The 23648-nt window shown below is 39.8% G+C and overlaps 1 protein-coding gene across 1 annotated transcript in view; it reads right to left on the reverse strand.

Moving 5' to 3' along the window:
- LOC147178286 (interleukin-1 receptor accessory protein-like 1) overlaps positions 1–23648 on the reverse strand; it is a 190419-nt gene that overhangs the window by 47697 nt on the left and 119074 nt on the right. The window contains exon 6 of the mRNA XM_086068572.1: positions 10382–10456. Coding sequence (XP_085924698.1) covers positions 10382–10456 — 75 coding nt within the window. The remainder of the gene's footprint in view (positions 1–10381; positions 10457–23648) is intronic.

Consider the following 23648-nt stretch of genomic DNA (forward strand, 5'->3'; position numbering starts at 1 on the left):
AGGTTTTTCAATTCCCATTCCGAAGCATAATGATGACAACCAGATCAATTTCAATGAACATCCATAATGAGTCTTCTTAAGCTCCTCATTCATCTTTTAACCCATAACTGCACATTTCATGTCCTGCGTGCTTCATGCGCAACTGATTAAGCTAATGGCCAATCAATTCAGAAAAGCAGTTGCTATTGGACACCGTGTGAAACCTTGAATCAATAACCTCTGGTATGTTTTAGCCAATGTCATATAGACTGTTGACCAACCCATTGGGGTCTTGTGTAAGGATCACAGACAACTCCTCGAGCACTTTCTAAAATGGCTAGTAAGACAAATTCTTGATTGACAAACTCAAGAATAAGAAGTGCAGTGCATTGGTGGACGGGGCACACACATTAGCCTTCTGCCACTTTCTCCGGGCATCATTCAGATGGCCCTCCCCATCTCGCAGGGTTTCTGAGCACCTTGCTCTCCAAGCAGCTTCATTACTCAGGTATATGCTAAGCAGAATACCAAGTGTATTCTTGCAAAACAAATGATACAATATGTGAATTTAGCATTTCATAAAAGCTATATAAAAAGCAAGATGTGTGCTGCCAAACAGCTCAAGGCTGAGTTTCTCTTATCTTGCCTCTGTTGTTTTTTTGACCTCCGGTATAGAGCGGCCTTGTTGTTCTTTGTTTGCTTACACTGTGAAATGGATTAACAATGGGCATTAATTGCAGCCAAGATTTAGGGACAAACACATTGTCTCTTGTCCAGGAGGGGAGCTCTCTGTAATAATAGACAGAGGTGTTCAAAAAAAATTGAAAAGCAAATTATAGTCACAGTGAATAGTCATGCATTTACAAATCATTATGCCCTCATAGTTTAAACATACAGCACACGTTTGCTAACTGCCAAAGGATACATTGCAAATAATTAGAACCGCAATTAACTAATTTCGATCTGTTGATTATTTTCAATTAAGCATGTATAAGTTGGATAAAATGATTTTTTTTTTTAATTTCCATCCCTTAAAAACAACAACAACAACAACAACAACATAATTTCAAGTTGACAGTGCACAAAATTCAGAAATGTACATTAATTAGATTCATGTAGTGCATAAGATGTCAGATGATCAGCAAATATGGTAATCATTGTTTTCCAAATTAAAAGCAGATGTTTGCAAATGTCATATTTTGAAAAAGGCAGTGTGCTTTCATGGAGGACTACAGAAATCAGAGAAGACATCCATCCGTCTATTATCTAAACCGCTTATCCTCATGAGGGTCGCGGGCTTGCTGGAGCCTATCCAAGCTGTGATTGGGCAGTAGGCGGGGTACAACCTGAACCAGCCAATCACAGGGCACACATAGACAACCTTTCACACACAAAGCCCAACTATCCCAATGGGCCCTAAATGTATGTGTTTTCTGGGTATTTAGACCTGCTTTTACCGGGTCTAAACTATTGTCTACTTGTGACCAAATTTACAGATACGCTGTTGGACGCGCAGCTTAGTGTGCCGGCACACCCAGGAATGCAAAACACATCCATCAAATTCACAAACTCGACTTGGGCCGGCACGAAAATGGATATAGGCCCCTTTTTATGCCAAGTGCACGGGTGCCATTCTATGTAAAGTAAATAGAGCCCAAAGAATCAAAGTCAATTTGAATTGTAAGACACTTAACAACGGCCAGCCATAATGTGGACACTTTCATTTTCAGTGAACTCACACTTTTGTTCCATTTGGAACAGGGATGGTAAAATGGTAAATGGGTTTTCACGTGTCTAGTGCTTTTGTAACAAAAAGGCACTCAAAGCCCTTCACACTGATGACTTCTTATTAACCTCCTGACACAGCATCAGGAACATTTGGGGGGGGCATGATTGTGCTCAAATACGCTTCAACATGGTCACAAGGGCTCGGAATTGAACCCACGATTTCTTGGTTGGGAGATGACCCCTCTAACATTGAGCCATGCCAACCCAGGAATGAGGAATTTCAAATGGAATTCACCTTTTTATGCCCATATTTGAATTTGCTCATTAGGTTCTGAGAAGTCAAATTAATCAAACACAATATTCAATCAGTAAAACCTTCCATTTCATTTTCAGGAACGCAATTAAATACCAGTATTTATCATTTAGCAGCTCTGTCGATACATGTTATTGTGCTTTACTATTTTTTTTGTAAACCAAAACATGTTAAACTTCACGGATAACAATAATATGTGCAGGTTTAGCATTAAATATTTTGAATGAAATGACTTTTACATATTGGTGTAATAACCAGTACATTTATGGAGGTCCAGTGCATTTGTGGAGCACATTGTAACACAAAGCTCTCGAGTGCTCTGCTATATCGTTGCATGGTCACTCGACACACTTTGTTTCACTGCTGCAGGTATTATACACTACAAGAAAAAACACACACATTTGTCTCCATAGCAACAACATTGCAGCAGTATAAGTGAGTTGTGATGAAGTCACCCAGCAACAAAGATCAGAGTAGCTTGCTGATGCATATCTTTTGGCTGTCAATCCAAACCATGTCCACGTATACTAACAAACAAATGTAAGAGAACAAGAAACATGCTTCCAACTGCAAGTAGTACGCTGCATGAAATTAATTCTGCATAAATGTGTCATCACTAAAATTATTTCAGGTCTAAATTAATGGCATGAAGAACGGTCCTGTAAATAATCACTCAGGCATTAGCGAGCGTTGGATTTCAATCTGTGTTTCCAAATTTGTGAAAACAGTTCCGGGACAAGCCTTTTATTTCCCGCATGACTGAGCCCCCAGTACAGAAAACAAAATCCACGAAGGGATGCTTGGAAGAACTTGAGAGCCTTTAACCTTAACCTCGTCAAACATCTTTTGCGATGAACCAAAGAACAGAGATGACATGAGAGGCAGGCCCTCTCATCCGACATAATCAACGACTGACATCACTAATGCTCTTCTTCTGGATGAATGGACAAAAGAAAGAAAACCTCTAAGTCAAAATGATGTTACAGCTGCAAAGAAGGTCTTACACTTTTAGTGCAATGGCCAGATATTCTCCATACTGTCTATAATCACAGTTTCCTGATCTTGGGCCTGTTTAATTGAACACAAAGCTGATATTCCTTGACTTATTCTATTGTATGAATGGCAAGAGGTCAAGACAGGTTTAGTGCAACTTTTGTTATAATAATAATGAATCGGATTTATATGGCGCTTTTCTATACACTCAAAGACGCTTTACAATGGAATGAATACATTATTCATGCACTCACACATTCACACTGTGGTGGCGGTAAGCTACTTAAGTAGCCACAGCTGCCCTGGGGCAGGCTGACGGAAGCGTGGCTGCCAGCGTGCGCCTACGGCCTCTCCGACCACCACCAAATATTCGCACATTCCATACACCAATGCGAGTAGCACTGTGTGTGAAGTGCCTTGCCCAAGGGCACGACACATGACTTGGGCAGAGCGGGGATCGAACAACCGACCTTCTGGTTACTGAACGACCGTCTCTACACGCCCGTTATCAAATGGAAGAGCTTTTAATTGTTCTCCCTGTGACTATTCAGTACATTTCTGTTAGTGTGGGGTGACAGAAAGATGCTATGGGCAACAACAGATGGTTGAGACTTCAGCCATTGGTTAGAGAGTCAAGTAGAATGCAGTAATTAACCAAAAGAGAGAGAGAGAGATGGCTGGCTAGAGGGAAAGAAAAAGGCCTGACGTTGACTGCAGAAAATAGGACAGTCAATAAAAAGAGGTCAAAGCAGAAGGCTTTGGCTGTTGCTTGCCTTGCTCTGATCCAGCATGTCTGAATCTACTTGAGAACAACATTGGCCTGGAGTTTTGTATCTTTTCAGACAGAGAAAATGGACAAGAACTGCCTGGATCTGTTCGCATGTCAAGCCATCAATTTGCAAGGGAAATCACAGTCATAGCTAAGAACTCATATCCAGTTTGCAGAACATTTCTTTGCATCAGCCAAGATTACCCAATGATGAACCTTGTCATACTCATCCAGCATATACAGTAGGACCATCAAGACAATTAAGTAAGTGGGTCTTTATTACTTACATACTTTTCAAGGGTCCGTATCAGTATTTTAAGCCCTTCCACAGTTATCTATAAGCATACACTGTATGTGATTATAGCTCATCTTTAGCGCAATGGCGGTCATTTTTTTAAATTATTTTGGTGGCTATTTTTCTAACCCGGCAGTAAGATGCCTGGTAAGGTTCAGCAAGTTGTACTTGTTTGTAAATGCTTTTGTACTTTTAATGATGCAGATCACATGCTATATAAGCACATAAGCTACAGTATATGAATAAATGTGCCTTGCCTCTAGTTATTCCTTAATATGTCTTAACTCCCACAAGACCCATTTGAAACGAAAATTGTTTCAAAAAGACTTCTTCAATGGGCCATTACACTGTAAAAATGAAACCTGCCCTGTGGCTGATATAAAAAGCCTAATATGTTCCCTATCAAGGCTAAATAAGTCTTTGCATCCAGCGATTTTCTGTGTGAGCCCGGGAGGAGGAGGAGCACAATGGCACAGTAATATAAAGACACTTGGAAGTCTGCTCAGTATTGTCTGGGGTGTTTTATTCTTGAGAGGAGGGACAGGGCTGCCATGTTGCGGCTATCTGCACTGCCAAGCCCTGCCTCAACACTTTCTTCTCACACTAAGAGACGACAAATGATATGATTTTGACCACTTTGTTGTTGTCTTTTTTTTTAACAACTATTTACTAATTCCAGATAGGACATTGCATTAGGCTAATAAGGTAATAAGGTAATCTAATACTGAACAATTGAAACACAAAAGATGGCGCAGAGCTGTTCAATGTCTCTCTCTCTCTGCTCAGATCTAAGATTGCCACTCTGACCTTCATTGCTTTATCTTATTATGTTTTCCCATTTCCTATTGCCTCTATTTCATTGTATTTCTTTTCTAGTCTATAATGTTACCTCTTTGATAAAGTTTTCTGAATCGATTTTGTCTCATCATTGTTATTTGTCAGCTCTAAATTCTCCCTGTGTGTCTGTTTACTTTGTTTACATTCTGTTGGAAGAACTTTGTACAAGACCTTTGGTCTAGATTTGTCCATTAAACCCAGAAAGTACATGGACTACATACTGTATGAACAAATATAGTATAAATCACGGTAATACAGTTTGACCTCTCAACAGTTCAATCAGCCTCAACCTTGAATATCATATTGAGCTTTCAATTCATCCACTGAGGAATCAGCCAAAGTTTCATTGTTGCTCCTTGAGGTATTTTCTTGTATAAATGAAGTCATATTACCGCAGTGGGAAATTTGATTGAATCATTTTGTGTGAATTCAAAGATTATTTGCCATTTAGTGTGGCCTTGACAAGTAAGTTTATTGATAACTTATGGATGTTAAGTCTCAAATGCATTTGGTCACAGAAAGAAAATGAAATATTATGATGGTTCAACAATGATGTTGAAATTTAAGAAAGTGATAAAGATACAACAATCTAACAAATGCATGATCCCAGAAAATTGACGATAAAGCCAAAAGACGCATTTTTATTGGTATTACTTGAGTAGATCACATAAATTCATCAATGTTAAATTCCCAATCCTGCAGCTAGTAACACGATGACTGCGCTTGCATGTGCATCAAATCGTAAAAAGAGATCTGCTCTCCAAACATTTGTGCCTTTTGGCAAACCTTGCAAACCACAAGCAAACTTGCTCCTGACTAATACTGTGGGGCTTCCACTTTCTGGCGGGACATCAGAAGCCGCCCTATCACTCTCTCACAGACAAACCCACCCAGATGCACATGCATAATCTGAGGTTGGCCAGGAGACTAATGCAAAAGCAAAGAGATGCCCTGTCAAGGTCACACTCAAGGTGTAGAAGGAACATATTGGAGCAAACTAGCCAGAATTTAGGAAACCATCATCTTCATGGTCTCTCGTGGCTGAGCTCTCAAAGGGATTTGTAATCATCCATCCATCCGTCCATCCATCCATTTGCATCGTCGCAGAGTGGAAAGTGAACTACTTCTGACTTCTTTGTAACACGTCCATTCATAAGTTAAATGTGTCACTTGGGGGCCTTCCCTGATATATTCTTACCCTTTAAACATATAGAAAACCAGAAGAATCAAGAACTCTTGTGAGCTCCAAGCAAGTAAGGTATAAAGCGCAGGGCTTAAAGTAAAAAAAAAAAAAATCCAGAGCCTGAACTTTTTCCGGGGAGCGGTGATGCAGTGTCCAACGCGTCGATTCGTTGTTCGATCGACATCAAGCCATTACTATTGGATTCGTCACCGTGGATGGACTGGGCATTTGGGAAACACATGAAATTCCCGATGGCCAGTCCTCCCCAAGCGTCAGGTCGTGTCTTTCATTATCCATTTATATTATGTATAGTTAGTACAGTGTAGCACTGCGGGTTGCAGTCCCCTCTCGTGCTGCAGCTATCAAATATTTTGGTATTCAAATATCCTACGGAAAATTCTATTGAATAATCAGGTATTTGGATAAAAAAAAAATGTGCATGGTAAAAGAACAATTATGAATACAGAAAGACATTGAAACTATATTTTCACTTAATAATGATCGACCAACTTTCATTTCTAGATATATTCTTTTACTTAAATTTAAATTGTGCTTAACAGCACATCATTTTCCTCTCTAGAAAGTTCTGAATATTTTAGATAAATGGATTTTGGAATGACCTTCCGTTAAATATTAGGCAACCTCCCTCTCTACCATACTCTGAAAACACATTTTTGTTCTTTGGCGTTTTGACTCGGCATGAAACTCATCATTGTTTCAATGTTTTATGGTGCCTGCTGTATTTTGTTATTAATTTATTATTTATTGTATTTACTTATTTACTGACCTACTTGTGTTATTTTATTGACTTATTCATTTACCCACTTAAAATAATTATTAATTTATTTGGTGTTATTTTTGTTTTACCTGTCTTTATTCCTTGACTGATTTTTACTAGTTTTTGGTCTGTGAGACAAAGTGACGTCTAACCACAGTTGTAATTTTGCAGACCGTCAACTGCACAATTGAGTGAGCTTGGTTTATTAAACTGATCTCTTGAAACGGCAACTGTGTCCGGTTGTCAGCATCCAAATCATCACGTCGATTAGACTGCCTTTGAAAGGTCGTCCGATAGCTACAGCCGCTAGCCGTTAGCACGCTAACACTGTAGACGTAGACGCTCGAAACTCTGGCAACAGGCACCGTGCAATACTGTCAGCATAATTAAGCCTTCTTTTAGTGCCCTTAATTGGCGATCGAATGTGATTTCAGTACGAAATTGTTTTGTTGACTTTGGTTGTAAGAGTTTACACCGGCAATAAAGACAGCAGACGCACGTTCAGCAAGACGAGTCAAGTCATCCGTTGCGCCGTGACAGGCAAAACGGTCCCGGGAAAAACTTCAAAATAAAAGCGTTTTTTTGGCATATTACTTGGTATGGGAAGGTTTATTTTAAAGTTGGCCTTCTCTCCGCATTGGCGGTGTTTTGCCAGACTGTCAAATATTCCCCACATGTAAACTGTTTACTTTGCTGGATTTGGCTCTTACGCCGGAAATCCGGCACTGTGCCGGAGTACTTTAAGCCCTGAATACGTTAATCAAATCAGTGATGGGACGCACATTCAATTGAGATCCAATTAAAAAGAAATATAAAATCATCTGCATTCATCATATTCTTATCTTATCATATATAGTCATGAGATAGTAATTTAACAATGTGTGTTAATTATTGTAGCTGTAACTGCATTGCATCATTCCGGGAGATGCTTGTAAGATATTTGTAGGCTCACACCTTTCTGAAGGAGACAATCATAATTATTTTTCTACACTATTTTTGGGGAAGATAATATTTGTATGGGCTCTCATTAGTTGGCAAATTTAGTAAAGATACTAACCACAAAAATATTTAGGCTACCTACAAAACATTTTCAAAACTAATAATGGACTCCAAAAAATGCCAGTAAATGGTGAAAGGAGCACACTCTCTTTGCAGCACTTTTGTAAAACACTGATAGGGGCTTCCCCTCATAAAGAATTATATTTTCCTCTCTCTAACATGATCACAATTTACACCACTACATTACAGGTATATTAACCATTTGGGACAGTTTTCTGTCAGGTACCCACTTTCATCGGCTGTACAAGGCACAAGTAAGTAAGACTTTTTCTGCCTTGGAAATATCCACCATCTTTTGATGATGTACAATAATTTAAGGGGAAGAAATAGCGCCTTATTGAAACAATTGATGTAATATTGATCCAAGAGCTTCTAAACCTTCGTCGTTGATGCAGCTCTTTGTGACATTTTGAGAGATTTGTGGTTCAGATGTGTGCAGGGCTGGACTGGCCATCTGACATAAAGGGCAGATGCCCGCTGGGCCGATGTCTTTTGGGGCCGATGTGGTGCTATTCAATTATTATTATCTTCCATTTTACCCTAAGAGACCGACCCACTCTTTAGAGTCAGCAGCCCATTAATCCATTCACATTATAGAGATCAAACTGAATAAAAAAACATCAGTGGTAGAGCTACGTGGTAGCTATGGGTGGTCAGGAAACGGGCTGGAGTGGTGGGCCCAAGTCAAAATGCCAGGGCTGAGTATTTGTACCAGTCCAGACCTGGATGTGTGTAGCAGATTTCTGTTATATAAAATGTATCTGATGGTTTAATGAGCCCCCCAAATCTGAGAACAATGAGACGATAATAATGCTAACTAAGTGGGGAGCATACAAGTCTGTGGACTGCCTGTGCTTTGCAAATCCAAAACACAAAAAGTGTGTCAAATTCATAAATACGTGTCACCTAGGGCCACAGGCCCCTTCATGAGTGCAATTTTCAAACATTGTTTGCTTTGTGAACATGTCACAACAGTTTATGAGAAATACAGTTTTTATTTTGACATTTGCTTATTACAATTTCTTTTTTCCATGTACTCTACTGCATTTTAACATTTCAATGTTTTTGTAATTATTATTATTTTTTGGGCTGGAGTGAAAACAATGCCAATTGTTTTGGGGAACAGAAAAAGAGCAATATTCAAAAGCCTGTAGTGACTGCCCTGACTTGCTGACCTTTCTCCATTTGTGCTGTTTATCTAAACCATGATTGATTGCATGTGTGTTGCTTTCTGCACATACCGCAGAATAAAAAATGTCAACAGGAGGCACAAAAAATCTATAATAATCTGTATAGACTGAATCATGTAGCTTCCATCAATCCAAGATGGCAAACATGGTATCATAAAAAAATCAAGGCGGTCTGAGGATGATGGTGTGATCATCACTGACATTGATCAAATCAAGAAAAGGTTACGCAAGTAAAGATTCTACGCGGCTTCCATGAGCTTGGTTCAGTGTTTGTCTTTGAACAACTCCCTATTTGCTCCACACATTCACCAATCCTTGCTGTTTCATGAAAAAGTGATGACGTGCAATCCATATTCACTCGAGTGCTGTAGATTCATAACAAGTTGACCCATCTGTTGCCCACAGCAAGCTTTTTCACCACTGTATTGCCCCATTTAAGGCGACATGGAAGAGAGGCTGGATAGGGGCTGTCAAGGACCGGATTTGGGCACCTCTGCTGTAGATATGCACAATCCTGGGAACTAACTGATTAAGTAACTAGCCACAATGAAAACCCCCCAAGTAAATATGCTTTTTTGTTTTTGCGCTCAGTGGAGGTAACGAGTATAAATCTTTTCTTTAGCCTTATTGATATAAACTTCTATAAAACAATCAAAACAATATGAATCAAAAACATAAAAAAAAAAGATTTGCATCCACCATCAATGTGATGCAACAATAATCTGTGCCTGTTTTCCAATTGCCACATTTTCCCCCTGTAAAACAGAAATGCACTCCGAAAAAATTTCCATCATGACCCATTTTCTCTTTTGCAAAGGCTCAGTTTGCTCCAAATAAGACATTGAGCTGGAATTTCCCCAGGAACTCATGAGAGAAGAATGGCGGTCACATGAGGTGTAATCAAGCTTCCGTGGTTCCTCATAAGAGGGACTGGGATTAATTGTTGAATCATTACATTTGAGCAAACATAAGGTGCCACAGTGGTGCATGAGCATGTTAGATCTGTTGAGTGTAAATACAACTCACGATTCCCACAGCGCGTGTACGCTATGCACCAAAGGAAGAAAAAAAATCAGTCAAGAAGAGCAGTTCTTATTTCTTTATCTTGGATTTGGGTGGTGTGCGGATTTGCTAGTCTATAAATCTGGAACAGCGTCATTGTAATGAAAGGGCATATGCTGTGAATATGACCCCATTTATGCAACTGTGACCAACACAATCAACGCAGTGGTGCTAGCATGCAGCGTGTTTCTTTACCTAGTGCCATTTCAATGGCGCTGGTCTGGCTCTCGGATGGGGAGAGGATTTTGGGCGGCTTGTCTGTCAAAGGGGCTGTGGAAAACACAAATGGAAAGAGGACCTTTAAAAATTCTAAGGCAAAACATTGACAACACAGATAAAAGGAAGGACAAGTCTAACGTATGGTGTAAAGCAGGGGTAGGTCCCCGAGAGCCACTGTCCTGCCTGTCTTCCATGTCACCCTCCACTAACACAGCTGATTTGATAAACAGAATCGTTATCAGGCTTCTACAGAGCTTGAGTCAGCTGTGTTGGAGCAGAGAGACATAGGAAACAGGCGGGGCAGCGTCTCTAGATGACCAGGGTTCTCCTACCCCTGTTGTAAATCAATCAACGGTCATTTGTTTCTCAAGGAAATGATTAAACATAAAACTGTCATGTTTCGGTTCACTGGGGATTGGGTTTTTGTTTATGGGTGTTCTTGTTGTTTTTGTCTGTGATGGTTGGTGTTTTTTGTCTTTTGTCTCATTATGTCTAACCACGTCCATCTGTGTGTGTGTCTTCCCTTCCCCAGGTGTGTCTCATTAGTGTTGGTGTATTTAGCCTGTTGTGTTTGTCCAGTCGGTGTGGGTGCATTGTCTATGTTATGTGTGGAAGTTCGTGTGTCAAGTCCTCGCCGCAGCCAAAGCCATCGCCATAGCCAAGTCGTCCTCGTCACAGCCAAGTCGTCCTCGTCACAGCGAAGAAGCCATAGCCCCACCCAAGTCATAGCTACTCCACGGCAAGTCAAATCAAGGCAAATCAGGTCCTGTCACGTCATGCTCGTTCTAGTCATGGCGACCAGTCTACTCACGCCCTGTCTAGTCATGGTGACCAATCTACTCACTTTATGTCCAGTCATGGCGACCAATCTACTAACGTCCTGTCCAGTCAATGCGACCAGTCCAGTCGCGTCCCGTCCAGTCATGGTTGTCTGCTCACCTTTCTCCCTATGGTTAATAAAAGTACCACACATTGGACTTAATTCCTGTTTCCCTGCATTTGGGTCACCCATCCCTCATCCACTCATGTTCCATCATAACAAAAACAAAAACAGGCTAACTGTATTTAATTTTTTTTACATATCGTTGCTGTCCTATGAAAATCACTCATGTCCATTTTTGTTGTTGTCTTTTTTTTTTTACGTTTATGGGATGAAACTGAATGCAGACATCCAAAAAAGTAAAAAAGAAAAGAAAAGGACATTAGTAGTTTTTTACAGGATAGGGATGATACACAAATAAGCTGAATGCTTTGTTTGAAAACTGATGAGCTGGTTTAGTTATAGAGGATCTGCACTAAAAGATGCTAATAAGTCCCTGCAAGCAAACCCAGGTAGTTGCCATTATGTACATTTGGAAAAGCAGAGCGGCAGGCCTTTTTTTTTTCTTCCCCTGAATGACTGGCGGCATGATTTGGTGCTGCTGAATGGGTAGAAATGAATACAGATGGGCCAGAGAGGGTTTTTGAGGCACACACCTGGATACATCTGGATTCATGTTTATCTAGTGTTTGGAAAAAGTCATGACTGCCAATATGGTCACCAGTCCGCACTCATTGATGTTGGCTAGTGGAAGAAGAAGAAGCGGTTTCTGTGAGCTCATTAATGACAAATTCAGAACAAATGCAAAATAAATTAAAAGGAGAAAAGCAAATTATGCACTTGCTTGTGCTTGGCCTGCTTCAATGCTGCGTGAAGGAATCTCATTACCTTAATTATCCTTTTCCCCACAAAGTGCGCCGTGATTATTTGTTTCATTGTGACACAGCAAATAGGAGCTCTGACAGCAAACAATGCCTGATTTAAAGGGAGCAAAAGCGCGTGCAGCTTCAACCTCCAGTTTGCACAATATGAAATCGATTGTGTAACAACATTTCTCCTGAAAGTGGCACCTGATCATGATCACACGTTTGGTGACCTTGAGTGTTTCTTCCCTGCCAATTCCAATTCTGTGGTGACTTTTAGCTAAGGGGCACCAAGCACATCCAACCTGACCTGCTTCACAACACACTTCCATGCACATGCACAATCTCAGCGAGTAACCTGATGTTGGCGAGACCATCTTAAAACATCCCCGTGATCACATGATAATACATGGGTTGAGGGGGGTTGGGGGTGTTGAGAGGTTGATGCAAGAGCAAAAAAAAAAGACCTTGTTCTCTCCCATTAACTCTCTCGTCTCTTTCCTACCCTCCACCCCTTCCTGTCTTGCGCTCAAATTGTGGCGCTCTGTCCGTCTTTTCCTGCGGCCCCCTGGGGTGACATGAGAGAAGATGAAAACAGAGGGAGGAGGAGGAGGGATTGGTAGTTGCAATGCGCTGTTCACACTTCATTAAAGACCACTTCTGCAGATGAAGAGCAGCAGTGTGTGTGTAAGCGTGTGCGTGTGCGTGTGAGTGGGTGTGAGTGTGTGTGCAGGAGAACTACGCAGGAGAAAATAACGCAGCTTTTCGAAGCAAACCGTTATTGGAGGCATGTGGTTACCATTTTGCATGTAAGCAAATTACATTGCAGGAGTGATTCTTCCTTCTGTAAGGGCTGGTGGGAAATTTGTTTGATTGATTTATTTGTATCAGGGACAGTACATATTAATAAACATTTCAGTAAATATGCCAGAATTAGCCAGAAGCCTATTTTTCTTCTGCAGCCCGAGACAGATCGTAAATGTCACGCTAGTAAAAAAAAACTAAAAAAACTAAAATGCACAACAATAACAATACATTCACGAAAATACTAGTAAGTTAAAATGACATTTTCATAATAAAAGCAATACATTTACTAAAATGTACAAAAAAACAAGAAGGGATAAACAAATACGGTAAGCATTAGTGTTGACATTTCTGATCATTATTTAACCTTTTTTTTTTAGTTCGAGCTTAAATGTAATGTTAACAGGAGTGAGATTCCACTCATTAGCAGCTTGGACAGAGCAAGCAGTAAACAATACAGTCTCCCCTTGCTAAGGTCAGTTGTTCGGACGTTATTAAATAGTGGAGAGGAGGGGATGATAGAGCATGAATGAGTTTATAGATAAGACATATATATGAATATTTGACCATGTTTTCCCAGGTAATCAACTTATATTTTTGTGATATTTGACAATGATGTGAACTATTATGTTTCTTATCAAGAATTTTTACAGTTTGCTTGTAAAGTAACTAAATAAAAGGTTTCAAGGATGTAACATTAGCTTGAGACCAAATGTGTAAACAGTAGGTGATATGTGAAAGGACCATAGCATGCATATACATTTTAGCTGCCTGTGTTGACATCTGATGGCGAACATGTCTAAAATTATCGAGGTTAAGATTGACACGATTACAGACCTTCTTTTTTTTTTTACATGTGATTTAAATGTTAACTGTGAATCAATTATGACATCCAGATAATTGTAATTGGGAACAATTTTGAGCCTTTCCCCTAAAACAAAAACATCAGGTTCATCATTAGCATTGTTGCTGGACTTAGTGAAAAACATTGCCACAGTTTTAGATGTATTTAACTGCAAACAGGAGTGTTTCAACCAATTGTGTTATGAACCATGGAATCGGAGAGCTTCTGAGCCATCCGAGAGACATTATTACCATGAACGTAAACAACAGTGTCCTCAGCATACATTTGAAAATATCAAAATCAGCACAGACGGATGGAAGGTCATTTATATAAAGTGAGAACAACAAGGGCCCTAAAATTAAGCCTTGGAGAAGACCAGTGGAGAGATTAAGGGCTGCTGATCTACATGACTGGACTCTGACATGTTGGGAACGGTCAGAGGGATAAGACTCAATCCACTTGATTGCATTTGGGGAAAAAATAAAACTGCATAGTTTTGACAGCAAGATTTTATGATTGATAGTGTCGAAGGTCTTTTTGAGATCGAGGAACACAGCACCAACAACCCAACCTCGAAGTTGTACATTTCAAGTGAGCGAGGCTGCCTTTTGAGCCCACATCTGTTATTTCGGTTCTGTAAGTGCTGCTGCTAATTTTTGTCTTCCCCACTCACAAGTGTCGGGCTCTGAACTCATTCACTCTCAGACATTTTCACTAAAGCAACCCCCTTTGCTCCCGGCTGGTTTACTGGATTTTGACTGATTTTGCGAGGCCCACAGAATATTGTGTTCTATTGCAATAAAAACATAGAACAAACCAAAAGAAAGATTAGTCTCTTCTTTCATCAGGAAAACAATTATATTATATCTGTTTCTGTTTTGCAGAAATTAGAATATAGCTAAGTTTCATCATAATTCACAAATCTGTTTAAAAGAGCTTTTTTGCAACATGGCCCTGGTTGATCTCGTATACTCTGCTGCCATCTTCTGGCCGTTTTTACCATTGCTTTAAGCATCCTCTTCAGGTCAGAGGCTGCATCAAAGCCTTCTGTATGCACTAGCATAAAAAATAAATACAAAATAAATAAAACAACAACGTATAAATATGATTTTGGGAGTGCAGGATGAAGTATTAAAAAACATATTTATACATTATGAGTTAAGTGCAGGAGAAGATCGACTACAGTTTACACCATTAGCAGTTCCAGTTTGGTTTGGTTCATTACGTCCGTATTCCAGCTTTCCTTGTTTACGCCAGTCTATGTAAATAGTTGCGTTGTTCTTATCTTAAGCAGTTAAGATTCCATTTCTCTATATGCACTCGTTATTGTGTTCTTTACTTGAGTAGTTAAAGGTATGGTCCGAAGTTTTTCCGTTGCTGTTTGTAAACACAAGATTCAAAACTGACGCTCGAGGAAGCTGAGTACAGCAGCCAACCAGGAACGAGCGTGACACCAGCCCACCAATCAGGAGTGGGCGTTCGCACAGCCGAATTTCATATGCAGACAAGACACAGGAATCAAACTCCTCTAATACGTCCACAGAAACAGTCCACCAATCAAAAGCGGGCCTTCGCTCAGAGAAATTTGCGTAGCTTGCCTCTGTGGCTTGGCTGGAAGGAAAGCGTTGAATCTCTGCCCAGGATTGACCCGGACAGGCCAAAACAAATCCTTCAGACCATAACTTTAAGATTTTGTGTCTTTGTTACTATTTGGCACCTTCTGCCATGGCTCCATCTCTCTCTTGCTTTTGTTTTGTTTTGTTCTTTAAATAATTGTTTACATAATTTTATGTGTCGGCCATGTGTCGTTGGTTTAGCTTTCGTATCTTCTGCTTTTTCCTTTTGTTCAATAAAACTCAATAATTGCCCAACCTCTGGAGTCTGCTTTGGGGTCAAAGATTCTGCATTTACTGCCTCATTATGATTTCAGCAGAACAAAGTATTTCTCTATGTTGCACCACCAAGAAGGAGCTGACTTGTTGCGTTGCAGCTGCTTGCTAACATGGCTACGTTGTGAGTTGCTGAAGACAAATGCCTCCTCGAGTAAAGCATGCTGCTTGATGAAAATGAGCACAACTTCCCTCGGAGGCTCTCAGTACTGATATAGCATAATGTTAATAATGTACCACTATTAGGAAAAAAAGAAGAAAATAAAACTTCAAGAGAATGCCAACAATAGATCTCCAGTCCTGTACGAACATCAAATAATAGCACGACAGGTCCATTTCCTTTTTGAGAAAATGCCGATTGAGTATAATGCATTCAAGGCAAATTATATGGAACTATTGTTTGCGTTTGGCTGTGTTCGCCAAACATTCGTGCTACAAAACAGAACTGGCGTTCATGTGACCTGTTGTGCAATGTGGAGATGGTGTTAATTGGTGAGGTTGTCATTCATCACGCAGCTGATCCCTCAGCAGGAGACCCATGCGTTGTGAAATTTGTCCTCTGAACATGAGGATGAGTGGTAGGAGGTTGAAGTATTTCAAGGCAACAGGAAGTTGAGGATTTGAGGAGTCACAGAAGAAAGGTGGCGATTGATGGTTAACAATAAAACTGTACAGTGACAGTGTGTGTGTGTGTGTGTGTGGGTGTGTGTGTGTGTGTGTGTTGAGAAAGCAATGAAGAGAGATCATTCCATCGGATCTCAAATGAAAAGTAAAGCAGTCTTAGCAGAGATGCCAAAATCGTGTTCAATTATATCAAAGCATGCGCATCCTCCAACTTCTTGGGTACTGGTTAAAATCTTTATTTGAAGTGTATGCACCATGAATGTGGTGTGGTGAGAAGTCAATTTAACACTAATTAAACAAAGCACCAAACATGACAGTTAATACCATGGTGCAGTTTTGCTACTTATATCATAATTTTTAAAAGCATTTATGTATTAGCTCAAATGCAAGCTTTAAACAGCATTGCCTTATTTACTAATACTACTTACTATTTGTCTCTGCTAAAACAATCCAAAGGAAATAGGACTTCCATGTGCATGAATCCCCCCCCCCCCCCCAAGCATTTACACTATTGTTATTGTTTAATGAAATATTCTAAATTCTGACGGTGGTAGTGGCATGGAATAACTAAACGTGTGTCTCCTTTGGTGATCGATCTATCTTTCCCAGCAAAAAAGAAGAAGATAAAAGCTAAGATTATGAAATAAAACAACAATCATGTCATGGTAGTGACATTTGATGATTGTATGATTGTCATGATAGCTGTTATGCTGTTAGGAGATCGAAAAAGGCCAAAGCGCTCCAAATCCAATAATACTGTTCTGATTTCCTGTGATGATGTGCAGTGATGTATCAACAAACATATCATCCAATGACCTTGTTTTGACTTTTTCCCAGATTGGTGTCAAATCTATATTTCTCATTGTAAATTGAACAACAGCGATGGGACACACCTCTTATTTCGCTTGCTGGAATTCTTTAAGATGATGAGAAAGTGGCCAATAGGCATTTGGTAAACTGAGGACGTGTGTTGTCAAATGTTATGATTATGTTAATTTGTGTCATATTTGTGCTCACAGACTGTGTGTTGCAACTGCCTGATGTAATCAGCAGCCTATGAGAGTCATCCGCAACCTGTTAAGCGAACAGCGGAGGAAACATTCTGTTTGTCGGATGATTCATCTGCTTGCCTCCACAGCCCAATAAATGATTGTTAGCTACCTAGCTCCACGTCTCCTGATCCACGATACCTTCTCGCCGTTTCAGGTCTAGTTTTCACTGCCTTGTCTAGTCGTGAGTACGTTTCGCGCAAACTGTTTAGTTAATGACTTAGTGGACATTCCATGTTCAGCGTTTGGCCCTGGCTGATGCTAACTTTGCCAGCAAGATTAATTCTCGCGGTATTTGTGAGTTCACAAACTCCGAGAATACATCTTGTACTGCTCCCGCTGTTATGTTTGCAGCCAATCTTTTTGCGATCTGACCAATCAGGCGTTGTTTAGGCAGGACGAAACCAATAAGCGCAGATGGCATGGGGAAACAAACAAACCTAACAGACGAATGGATGCTGTAATTAATTATGTTCTTGCATAATTACTCAACGTTTCCTTGTTGAATTTGAACTGCAAGAGGAGTTTCGTGCATTTTTATCTGGTAAAGATGTTCGTGCCCCCCCCCCCCCCCCCCTTTCAGAAGATGAGACGGAAGACGAGATTGTCGACCATTGCCTTGATTGGTCAAAACAAAATGTGCAAAGACACCGCATCGTCCAATCAGCTCGAAGTATTGTACAGCAAGCCCCGCCTTTCCCGAACAGGTCTGACAAGTGAAGGACCAGATTGATATTGTGAAGAACTCCCTCGAGTGAATCACAATTATCAATCTAGCTGGTGAAGTTAGGGTGATGCAAGAGCCTTTGTTTTCTTCGTCATGTTACTGTTAGCCGAGATGATTCACCTTCAGTTGAAGCTTTGTTTTACTAATAAATGTCAAAACTATTACTTGTGTCTGCGTTTTTGGGATCCAATTTCTGAACATAACAATTTATTCTTGCTATAATGAGTACGAGACAGGGATCATGAGGAAAGTTTGTACAGGTGCTGTATTGAGCCGATCATTGCTGTGGATTTTTAAAAATGCAGAATCTCTCCTGGCAGCAAATGCCTTCTCTCATTCCGCCTACTCTCTGCATGGTAAATTATTTATCTGCTCCGACTGTGAAAACTCGTCTTTTAAGTCCATTATTTCCATATTTTCCACATGCAAAACCATGTGTGATACAATCTTTTAATTAAGATTTTACAAGTTGCTTCCTCCAGCTCAAAAGATGATCTAGTTTAGTGTTAGCTTCCCAAGGACAACTTCTATCTCTGCTTGGCTTGGTAGATCACACATCTTGCAGACTACTTTCGATTTAGTCTGCGCTGCAGGCTATAAACATTATAGTGCACCTCTGAAGTCCTCCAACAGACACTTTGGTCAGATAGGATTAGACTCTGCAGTAAAGTTGTAAACTTGCATTTAATTATTTGTGCATGGTTACAAGCTGCTCCAACTTGGACTTTTATTTCTTAAAAAACTAACAAACCAAAAACAACAACAACGTTTTTGGCATACCGTAAGCAACAACATCGAGTACAAATTAGGGCTTTGCGATATGACGGAAATGTGTATCAGAATATACTGTAAATATTTCATATTGATCTATCAATCTTTTTTTTTTTTACTATTAAAAATAAGGAAAATAAGGCTAGAGGCCCTAAAGACCTATCTCTTAATTTTTATTTACGTAAAAACATGTATTTAAACAATAAAAAAAATACCTTACCTTTTTTGTTGTGGTGTGATGGCATCAGTGGATGACAAATGCACTCGCAAACATACGGAGCCTGTTTTAAATTCCTCATTATTGCTATGTTAATGCATGCTATAGTTCAGTGCCAAGGTTGAGTTTTTACATCGGGCATATTGTTAGACTACTAAGGGGTCCTTGCGTGCACTATTTAACGTCAGGCACATTATTGAACAGCTAAGGGGCTGTCCTTGCACCAGTAATTACGGAGGTGGTCACAGTGGCACTGTCAAGGCGCTATCTGTGACCCCTGCACGAGCTGAGGCGCTAATCTACGGCAACTACACTAGGACAAAGCAAAAAGTAATTCCTGTACGTACAATTGTCAGTACGTATTCATAAAATTAGATAGATAGATAGATACGTTAGTGTTTACTTTGTATTATTATTAGACTGGATGAATTAATTACTGTATGAATATATGTATTATACTTATCCATTTCTAATGCACATTTCAAAGACAAAGTTCACTTTTGACTTCACTTCATTTTTAGTGAGGCTGTGAATAACTTGTTACCTTTATTTTCTATCTATCTATCTATCTATCTATCTATCTATCTATCTATCTATCTATCTATCTATCTATCTATCTATCTATCTATCTATCTATCTATCTATCTATCTATCTATCTATCTATCTATCTATCTATCTATCTATCTATCTATCTATCTATCTATCTATCTATCTATCTATCTATGTATCTATCTATCTATCCGTCTGTCTGTCTAGACAATATCAAAGCATTTTATATTGTTTCAAATAATTTTACGAATGTGTACCGTGGATTGTACATTCTTAGATGTTTTGTCTTCGTGTGGTTGCCGTAGGTTAGCAAGACAAGATGGCCGACCTGCCGCGCATGCGCACCTCAGATTGCCTCAGATCGTCGAGGGTCACAGATGATTATTTACAGATTATCTCCTTCCTTAAATCCACTGTGTTTCCTAGCAGTTTGTTGTTTTTGCTGCCACTGGCACTGTTGTCTTTCTTTGGGCCCATGGTGAAGAAAATTGTTGTGGAAAAATCTAATTACACTCGCGAATGTACGGCGCACCCCCGGGAGTGTTGACGCCGCTCTGACATAACATGATCAGCGCCTCGTCTCAACTACCGTAACATGAGCAGTCTGCATCGTTCGGCTTTGCTTGGGTGTTCGGTCTCCGAGAATGAGGTCAAACGCTGAGAATTTTTTTTCCCCGATTTTTTGGGTCGAAGTCGGATTTGTACGAGGTCCGAGACGTTCAAACTCAGAGGTTCCACTGTATAAATATCCTGATGTCTGAACGCTTCTTAAAAATCTAATTAGATAATATAAATAATGAACAAACCAAATCTTTATATATATATATATATATATATATATATATATATATATATATATATATATAAATAAACAAAAGAATTACAAACACAGGGACATGGCTGGATTGTAGCTCACAAAGACCATTTGCAGCTGTAAGGAGCTTGGGGAAATATACTAACCCTAATACAACAAATGTCGATTTGAATAATCTTCCATATGACTCCCTACAGGTCGTAGCTACTAGACAATCCCTCAGATTATCTCGTGGAGAGGCTGATCATTCCAATGACCACCTCCGAGGACAGTTTACAAATACAGCGATTATAGCGAATTAAGTAATGCAGGCAACTAAATCCATGCCGACCGGCAAAACCAGAGGTACTGGTGGGTTGTCAATTGAAATATACATGGATTTGATAAGATAGCCCCAGTACTTATATTTATAATAGAATCAAGCAGAAATTGCCTGAAAAAGACCATAATTTTGAATACTATTTCCAAAAGGAAATATACCATACCATACACCATAACATACAAAAAGCCTTTAAACCCATCACTATAAAATCCCTACAAAAATGTGACCTGCAATTGGCTGGCAATCAGTTGAGGATGTACCCCGCATATTGCCCAAAGACAGCTGGGATATGCTCCAGCATGTCCGTGACCCTTGTGAGGAAAAGCGGTTCAGATAATGGATGGACAAAAATATTCGCCCCTCGTGTATCCATCCATCAATTCTCTGTACTGTTTATCCTCACTAGGATCACTAGCTTGTGCTGGAACCTCTATCCCAGCTGCCTGCGGGTGAGAGCTAGGTCGGTACCCCTGAACAGATTGCTAGCCAATCGCAGGACACATATAAATAAACACCTGTCACTGACCAATAACTAAAAGAAAAGAGTTACATGTCACATCATTTGTTGTGACACAATTTGGTTTATTAGTTTATACCGCGTAAAAATTTACTGAATTTTGAAGTGGACCAAGCTCAGAAACAAGAAAACAAAACTATAGGTAATGAATGCAGAGCGTCTTGGACTCACAGTCATTCTTGTAGTTTGAAATCATTTTCTGGACATGTTCAGAGTGAACTGAAGTTCAAGCAGAGTGTGAACGAGGTCATGAACAAACAAGGTAGATGAAGCTATTGCTAAGTGACAAGCAAGTTCTCGCATGTTGTTAAGGCTACGTTTCCTGTGGCCACGGCAGCCCTGTTTGCATGAAACTTAGGGCACTGTATTTTGTCATTTTCACGCTCCATATTAAAATCTGCAAAGTTTTCTCCCGGTCAATCTGTGTACACATGATAGGCTGTGGGTGGATAGGCTTGCTGAGTCCCAGGCGGTCAAAGATGCACTCCATTTGGACCCACAGTTTATCAGGGATGCCAGTAAAGTTCCACACATTCCATCAAGCCTTTTTTTAAGATAAAATGTGGATGCCAAGCAGCTTTGGACTAAGTTTGTTGCCCCAGCATAGTGGGAAGTGCTCCTATGGTCAGGCTCAAATTTGTTGTCAGCACAGGGCTGCACATGTACAGTATACTGTTGCTAAATAGATGTTTGATAATAGCTTTCTATCATGTACTAACTAACTGATCCGTCTCTTGTACCAAAATCTTTCCACACACTCTTTCGCTCAACATTCTAAGATATGGCCTGTTCTAGCCATGACATGAGTGACACTAAGACCATTGTTCATGCTTTTGTTACATCTGATAGTGACTATTATAACATTTTACCTTCTGGTCTTCCCATCTCTTGTAGTAAAAGACTACAGTTAGTACAAAATGCTTCAGCAGGCCTCTTTTTTTTCTCTTTTTTTTTTACAGGAAAGTTCAATCATATTATCCCCATACTGCCCAACTTGTGCTGCTTTCAGTCGTGAATGTATTATAATTATTTTTACTTACTCATAAAATATTACATGGCTTAGCACCTTCCTGTATTGCTGACTTAGTTGTACTTTATGTTCCAATTCAAGCCTCACGTTCTCAATGTACTAATATTTTCAATAGGGTCTAGTCTACGACACTCTCTATTCATGCTCCAGTATTAGCATTTGGTTAAACCACACCTAGTCTGCAAATAGTCTTCCTCCCTGCCTTACAACCTGATGTCTGGATTTTGGCCTGTCAAACTGCCGTTTATGTGGAGGAATCATTATCCACCAATTGGGAAAACCCCAGTGGAGAACATTTCCCCAGATGTGTCTACCTGCTGCTCTACTTTATTAATTGGACTCTTATGCCATTTAAACTAGCATTGTATAGCATATCATGTGAGACATGAAATTTACTATGGCTGATAGGGTTCTTATCAGCACCGTGTTGTCAGGGGCCTGAAACAGGGCTGGCTACTGGGAGCATAGTGTAAACGTAGCCGAAGAATGACCATGTGTACTACTTTGGACCAACCAGCACACATACGCTGTAATGATGGCTTATGGTTGATACTAAAGCCACATTAAGCAACAAAGCAAGATTTTACTAGATTACTTTAGCTGACAAGGAATGTGGGAATCTATGATTGTGTCACAAAGTGAGCACTAAATAGCTGGAATGTAAAACAAGGAGAAAGCATACTGCATTACTAGAAGTTCTTTGATTTGATTACTGAGAGATTACTGTGCAATCCCAAACTTTCCTAAACTCAAAATGCCATAAAACTTTCACATAATATTTGGCTGATTGTGTAAAAAGTTCCAGTTGTCAGTTCATGTATTTTATGTTGTAAACTATAAACATGCTTTTTACTGCACAACAGCTTCTTTATGCAAAGCACGCAGAAATGGAAAAAGAAAGAATATCAACATTACCTAATTAGAGAGAAGAGCCTCTGAAGTTTGCATGTGAAAAGCATGGCCAAGTGCCCTCTGACAACACAAATGCACTCATCAGAGGAGCGAGCTGCGTGAGGTGCTTGAAAGAAAATGATCTTACCTCATTAGACATTTCACAAATTCATTTCTCAATTCTACAGTCTATGTGGTGTAGAGAAAGACAACAAATCTTGCCCTTTACCACCCCTCATTACATTTCAACATAAACCAGCTGTAGCGCCATTACAACAACTTGCCATCACAGTGTTGTCAGCAAGCAGTTCAATCAATTTCCATCACATCAACGGGGAAGGAACACTGACCTAAGTGCTAGTAGAGATCCCTGACCGAGGGTGGTGTGTAGACTACAATGACTTGTCACTACTTTTGCATCCTTGATACTTGATTTTCATCGCTAAGGTACACTTTTGTTCAAAGCGGTGCTTTTATTTAGATAGTGTGTAGGCAGAACAAGTGGGCAAAT

This window comes from Leptonotus elevatus, chromosome 2 (assembly GCF_054856555.1).
Source record: "Leptonotus elevatus isolate MCC_2025b chromosome 2, RoL_Lele_1.0, whole genome shotgun sequence".
Taxonomy (NCBI): domain Eukaryota; kingdom Metazoa; phylum Chordata; class Actinopteri; order Syngnathiformes; family Syngnathidae; genus Leptonotus; species Leptonotus elevatus.